General features: G+C 57.8%; 1 protein-coding gene across 1 annotated transcript in view; it reads right to left on the bottom strand.

The window, feature by feature from the left end:
* VOLCADRAFT_89032 (uncharacterized protein) overlaps positions 1 to 7,133 on the bottom strand; it is a gene marked incomplete at both ends in the record, with an annotated part of 36,384 nt that overhangs the window by 8,529 nt on the left and 20,722 nt on the right. Inside the window, 6 exons of the mRNA XM_002948633.1 lie at positions 660 to 689; positions 994 to 1,023; positions 1,837 to 2,220; positions 2,342 to 2,357; positions 4,019 to 4,184; positions 4,568 to 5,640. Of these exons, the coding sequence (XP_002948679.1) occupies positions 660 to 689; positions 994 to 1,023; positions 1,837 to 2,220; positions 2,342 to 2,357; positions 4,019 to 4,184; positions 4,568 to 5,640 (1,699 nt within the window). The remainder of the gene's footprint in view (positions 1 to 659; positions 690 to 993; positions 1,024 to 1,836; positions 2,221 to 2,341; positions 2,358 to 4,018; positions 4,185 to 4,567; positions 5,641 to 7,133) is intronic.

Below are 7,133 nucleotides of genomic sequence, written 5' to 3'. Positions count from 1 at the left end.
GTTGATGCCACGGTCGCGCTACACCGCTTTCGCCTGGAGTTCAGCTTCGTGTTGCTGAAGAGGGGGATGAGTCTGTGGGTAACGAGTATCGCGAGCTAGTGGGCGGACTTATGTATCTTTCGTCCTGTACTAGGCCGGACATTTCTCAGGCCGTGGGAGCGCTCGCACGTCATATGTCGAAACCTACCAATGACCACCTTTTGACGGCTAAGGGTGTTTTGCGGTATCTTGCTGGTACGCGCGATTTTGGTTTAGTGTTCGAAGGGAACGGTGGCCTGCAGGGTTTTGCCGACGCCGATTATGCTGGTTGCCCTGATACCCGGAGGTCGACCACTGGCTTTGTGTTTTTGCATTCGAACGCGGCTGTTAGTTGGTCCAGTCGTGTCCAGCCTACTGTGGCAGTTTCGACTGCTGAAGCTGAATACATGGCTGCTGCGGCTGCTACGCGAGAAGCTTTGTGGTTGAGGCAATTGTTCCTGGAGTTGGGGGTTGACGCTAACTGCGTCAGCATAGCGTGCGATAATAAGGCTGCTATTTCTCTTATCGAGAATCCTGGTTCTTCGGTGCGAACTAAGCACATAGATGTCGCTCACCACTTCGTACGAGAGCGAGTTGAGCGAAGCGAGGTTTGTTTTCGTTTTCATGAGTAGTTGCCTTACCGCTTATAGACGTGAGTCGAGCTTGGGTACCTGCGAGCAGAAGAGTGTGCTTGCTTCCGTGGGAGGAGGCGAGCCTGGTTACCGACTGTGCTATCTGCCGCGGGGCGGTGTAATGGGCAGACGACGCAGTGGAAACCTGTCAGTACTGACTATATCAACTCGCGAAATTGCACTTTCCGTCGCGCTCTCCGCGACTTGCCCTACTTTCTCACCAGTACGGCCCCGCCGTACCACCAACGAACAGCCGAGTACGCTCTCGGCAAATACACAGAAAACCTTGGTTTTCTTTCGTTACTCTCAGAAAACCTACAGTTTTCATGAGTAGTTGCCTTACCGCTTATAGACGTGAGTCGAGCTTGGGTACCTGCGAGCAGAAGAGTGTGCTTGCTTCCGTGGGAGGAGGCGAGCCTGGTTACCGAAACTTCAATAATCGCCGGTTGGGGTGCGAAGGGACCTGAGAGGAAAGGGGTGGCCTAGCCTTGCTCCGTGCGTTACACGCTGCCGAAAAGGCTCAGGCCCGGTGCAGCACCCTGTCAGTACCCCAGGGCCTTCGAGACCTTGAGCTTCGTGCCCACACTATCGGCCAGGTATACCAGCATGGCCTCGCGCGAACGCCAGCCCCCGTGGGCTTGGAACAACCGCTCATCGACACCCTGCTCGGCCGCCGCCGTCGCGCCACCTGAGCGCAAGCTGTGCAGGCCAAACAAGGCCTGCGCTTCACCGTGCGTGATACCCATCACCTTCGCCACGGCCTTAAGAACGTGATACCGCGCCTGCGCATAGCCGATCGCTCGCCCCTCCAGGGCCGTGGCCTTACCGGCCCGGGCGGCTTGCCCATTGAAACCCTGAAAGAGCGGCTGGTCAGCCGTGAGGCCCGACAGCTTAAGGTACCTCTCCAAAAGGCCCACTGGGCAGGCCACGCCCGCACCCCGAGCAATGCACACCACATTGCCTTCCCGGAACTGATCATTCTTCCACCTAGCAATAAAGACAGCGGCGTGCGTAGCGTGGAACTGCACATCTCGCACCAAGAGCCCTGCCACATCATCGTACCGGAAGAAGCCCGCGAAACACAAGGCCGTGTACGCGGCCATCATGACACTCCACACTGGGGCACCGGCGAAGGCCAACAGCCGGACGACGGCCACGATCACCTCGAGGGTTAGGGGCTCCTTACGATTCAGCACAGCCGTCCCGAGCGAGCGTTTCGCCGCCGCGCGCACAGCCTTGCAAAAGGGATGCTTCGTCGGGTTCGCCCCCTCACACGCCAAGTCATGCTGCATGAAAATCGCAGCACTCGCCAGCTTAACGGTCGCGTAACTTGATGCCGTTTTAGCCACCGATGTTAAGTGCATCCCCACCACGACCGGGCTTGCCGGTAGGTAGCAGTAGCCGCCCGCACGGCACCACGACTTAAAACCTTCCCACGGATACGCGTACACCTTCTTCGTGGAGGCCGCCCGTGATGACGCGGCAAACGCTTGACTCTCCGCCAGTAGCCCGAGATGGTTTGGCGCGACCAGCCTCCCCGCTCGCTCCCAGAAGGACGCGGCAAAGGCGTCTGAGCGGCCCAGCACAAAGGCAAGCGAGGGCACACACCGGTTCCCTGTCAGTGCCGGTTACTCCCGAGGGGTTGCCAGCGGGGCGTGCCACCTCCACCGGTTCTGGAAGGAAACCCGCACCGCCCACACCCGCCACCTGGGGGCCCCAACACCAAACTCATTCGCGGCGGTTTCCCCTGGCAAGAAAAGATCCTGCTGCTGATGAGGCAACTCGAGGCAGCCAGTGACAAACTGCGCCAACTCACCCTCGCGGGGGCACAGCAACGGCCACCACACCGCCGACTTCCACACTGGCAGGACAACCGTCCCGGTCGCCGCCTGGCTCTTCATAAACTCCAGCACCCTGCCCACCAAAGCGAATGGTGGGTTACACCAGTTGTTTTCTTTTCCCCACGCCTGCGAGAAGCAATTCACTGCCTCGGCCCCCGGACACCGAAACAAGGAGTTGAACCGCTTTAGCTGGGCATTCCCCGCTGACGCGAAGCGATCCACCGTGTGTGGGCCCCACTTGCGGTCGAGAACCTCAAACCAGACTGGGTTCAGCTTCCAGTCGTCCCCCTCCTTCAACTTACTGAAGTAGTCGGCAACCTCATTCAACTCACGAGGGATCCAGGACACACTCAACTGCACCTGGTGCTCCTTGCACCACCAGAAAATTTTTAAGGCCCACTCCTGCAAGTGTGCCTTCCGACTGCCGTGATCAACAATACGCTCCGCATTCTGGCTGTCCGTCAGCAAGTGCACTCGCCGCCCTCTCAGCTCTTCCTTCAGGGACTCGAGAGAGAAGAAGATAGCCGCCAGCTCGCAGTTCCCCGACGAAGTACGACGCAAGTCCCAAGACAAGTACCCCCGTGCGACCGGTTGCACTGAGCGTAGCCCTGGGCCTGACACAACACCCGCCCAGCCTGTAGCGCTAGCGTCAGAGTTTACCTCCAGCACGTTGACCTCCGGGGGTCGCCTGATAGGGCTAGTCAGCCGCTCCCGGTCTAGCGACTGCCAAAAGCGTAATTCCTCCCGTACCTCCGGGGTAACCGAGACCTCACTCGACCACCCCCAACGGTCGGGCAGCAGGGCTGTCGACGCCCGCGTGAAGAGACGCCCCAAGCGCCCGACTACCACGTACATGCTCACCGCGTGTCCCACGACGCGTGCCAGGGTCCTGGCTGGAATGCTAGGCCGTGCTAAGGCCTCCGTGACCGCTCCCTGGAACGATTCCCAACGGTCTGGTGGGACTACAAACACCCCTTTAGCGCTGTCAACCAAATAACCCAGACAGCGCACCTCCGTCGTGGGAGTCAGCACGCTCTTCTCTTTATTCATGGCGACGCCCGCCCGCTCGAACTCACGCACGATCTCGTCCCGCCGGCTTGCGGCCGTGGCGCGATCCGACCCCAACAAGAACAGGAAGTCGTCTAGATAGTTAATGAGCCGATAGCCTTTGCCCCTCAGGTAGGCTGAAAACTCGCGCATAAGTTTAGAGAATGCCCACGGGGCAGACACGAGCCCGAAGGGCAACACTGTAAACACGTAAAAGCGACCTTCCCATTCAAAGCCTAGGTAATCGCAGGCGTCCTCGCGCATCCGGAGCTGCCAATAAGAGTTTGTGAGGTCTGCACTAATAAGCAAGTCGTTCGGCTGGATAATTTGCTCCAAGTCGGTCAGCTTCTCGAATTTGAACTTTGGGCAGTACACGTACTGGTTGACATACCGCAGGTCAAGGAGTAAGCGGAATTTGCCGGGCTGACGAGGCTTCGGTATCGCATTTAAGGGGTTAACGACCCGCGGGCGCACGCTAACCTGCCGCACAGCTCCTGCTGCCAGAAGTGCTGAGACGGATTCGGTAACAAAGGCCCGCTGCTCCAGCGCCCCTTGGTGATTTCGCATGACCCTCGGCGGCGGTGTGACGCCGGCCTGTTTCCACCACAACGGAAACCCCTGCTGCACCCACTGCTTGGTCCACGAGCTGGAGCAGACCGACAGCCACCAGTTGGCGTTCACATTGATGTTGCCAGACGCGGCAGGCAACCCGGCGCCTTGAACGACGTCACCACCCTCGTGGGACCCGGCCCAATCTGAACGCATGTTACACAAGGGCAACCGGCCGTGAGCCGGGCAAAGTCCGACACTCCCTCCTCGAGGGGGTCTACGTCTCTCCGGGACGTCATAGCACACAGCAGCAGCGCGCGGGCCTGCCACCAGCCCGCCGAGGGGCTACGCCACTCCGGGGCGTTCACACTCAAGTTATGGCTACATGCCAGTCAGGTCCTACCCCCCGATGGGGCCGTAATCACTCTCACTCACGCGCCCCGACGCGCACAAAACGCACTGCCGACCCACCGCCATCACCGTGGCGCGGGTGGATTCGAGCACATGTTCGCAAAGTGTCCAAACTGCTTGCACCTATGGCACTGATCCGTCGGCTTCGGGGCCCACGGCGGCTTGCCGCCACCCTGACTCATCGGGGCCATGCCCCCAAACTGCAGCCCCGGTGCGAAGGGCAGCGCCTGGTGCGGTAGCATTGCGCCCTGCACGGACCCGAACCCGACCTGGGCCTGGCCGAAGCCGGGCGAGGGCGCCACGAACTGGCGCTGACGGAAACCCGCACCGAACGGCTTCTGCGCCGAGGGCTTGTTACCCCTGCGCTCACACTCCTTCTCAGCAACAACACGCTTGTGCGCGGACAACAGCTTGCTACGCTCCTCCTCGGACTTGCAGCAGTCAGGGAGGTCCAACGACTCAACGGTTTCCCAACCCACCAACATAGCCTTACGCAGCCGCGTGTTCAGGTCCGTGAGCAAGTTCTCACCCTCGGTGATGGCGTCGTTAGTTGCCTTCTCCAACTCCTCAATCTGCTCCGGTGGGGCCTCGTCGCGGCGCGCCTCGCGTTCGTCCTCCAGGTTGCGGTTGACCTTCTGAAGGGCATGATAAATTTGGTTCAGCTCCCGGTTCTCCCGCTTGAGCGCCTTGTGCTCCTTGCCCGACTTGTTGACCCAGCCATCGTTGACGTAGTCCAGGTCCTTAAATGGGCGCTCCATGACGCGACCAGACTTATCGGAGACGAGAACCTTCATAGCTGGCTGCTCCATGGTCATCTCCAGTTGAGCAATGTGCGCGCTGACACTCGCCATTTGACTCTTCAAGGAGACGCAGGTATCCCAGGCGTGGCCCATCGCGGTAGAAAATTTCTTCTTGTTTAAACGTGCTAGAGGGTCAGAGGCCAGCAAGGAGGCGGCCTTCTGGTAGTCATCGGCTTGTTCGATTGCGGTCAACTGCGCGTGCAAGTCTGCATGCACCTTCTGTAGCTCTACCACTTGGTCACCAACTCTACGTTTAGCTGGCATCATAACGATGCCCGCGAACATTGCCACTAGGGCGACCTCTAAGCCGAGGAAAGGGAACATGGTTACCGACTGCGCTATCTGCCGCGGGGCGGTGTAATGGGCAGACGACGCAGTGGAAACCTGTCAGTACTGACTATATTAACTCGCGAAATTGCACTTTCCGTCGCGCTCTCCGCGACTTGCCCTACTTTCTCACCAGTACGGCCCCGCCGTACCACCAACGAACAGCCGAGTACGCTCTCGGCAAATACACAGAAAACCTTGGTTTTCTTTCGTTACTCTCAGAAAACCTACAGTTATTGTGGTACGGCTGATATGGTCGCCGATTGCATGACGAAATCGTTGAGTCATGCGATGTTCAAGCGATTCCGTTTGGCTATGGGAGTGCGATAGTCGAACAGGCTTGCAGACTGCCCGCGTGGGAGTGTTGAGGAAAATGTTGTCCGGTCAGTCTGTCGCCTGATGCTTGCGTGATGCTTGGTTTCTGGATAGAGTGGAGCCATCTTCCGTACTTGCTGATCGACTGTCGAACTCGTGAATAAATAGGAATGAGCCAGCGATTGTCTTTGGTCTGGTATGCTTCTAGAGTAGTGAGTTGTGGCTGAGCTGAGCCGTTAGTCGCTTTGTAAACGCTCTGGCAATCACTATTGCGTCCAAATCCATTCAGCCTTCAAGAATAATGTTAAGATATAGGCGAGTGGAACTGTGTAGGTAAAGCCAACCTCAACCGTTACAGGTATCACAGAACAAGCTTTCAGTCAAAACATCATCTCCTTTATACCAAACATTCCATCTTATCTGTCGTACAGCCATTAGTGTTCTGGCCGGAAGTCAACACTCCCCCTCGGACGGAACACTCGGGCTAATCCAACTCAACGAACACCCAGCCCTTCTCGAAACTGCACGAACTTCCCTTCCGGTAACGGCTTCGTGAGGATATCCGCTACCATGCTGGTAGTGGGACAATACTCAAACTTCACCTGCCCCATAGATACCCTCTCACGCACAAAATGATGAATCACATCGATGTGCTTCGCACGTTCCGAAACAATCGGATTCTTTATCAAACTTAATGCTCCCTGGTTGTCACCCCAGATACGCATCACATCGATCTCACACCCAAACTCGGGCAGAAGTTTCCTCAGCCAGAGCGCTTCGCGAGTAGCTAGGGACGCCGCCATATACTCCGCCTCCACAGTCGATGCTGCTACAGTCGGTTGCAACCGACTCTTCCAGCTGACGGCTCCACCGCCAAGGATAAAGGCATATCCAGTTGTCGAACGGCGGTTGTCTCGATCCACTGCCCAGTCCGCATCGGCATAACCCTCAATTGCCTTGCTGTCCCTGGCAAAACATAAACCGAAACTCGCAGTCCCCTTCAGATATCTCAGGATATCCTTAGCAGCCTCCCAGTGAGCCTTCGCCGGCTCAGACATATACCGCGCCAACTTAAACACAGCATGCGCGATATCAGGACGCGTGCACACTGCCAGATACATCAAACCACCAATCAACTCTCGGTAGCGCGTTGCATCCAACAATACCTGATCGATATCACTAGTACGGTGTGA

The sequence above is a fragment of the Volvox carteri genome (assembly GCF_000143455.1).
Source record: "Volvox carteri f. nagariensis unplaced genomic scaffold VOLCAscaffold_11, whole genome shotgun sequence".
Classification (NCBI taxonomy): domain Eukaryota; kingdom Viridiplantae; phylum Chlorophyta; class Chlorophyceae; order Chlamydomonadales; family Volvocaceae; genus Volvox; species Volvox carteri.
This window is presented reverse-complemented; position numbering and strand designations above follow the sequence as displayed.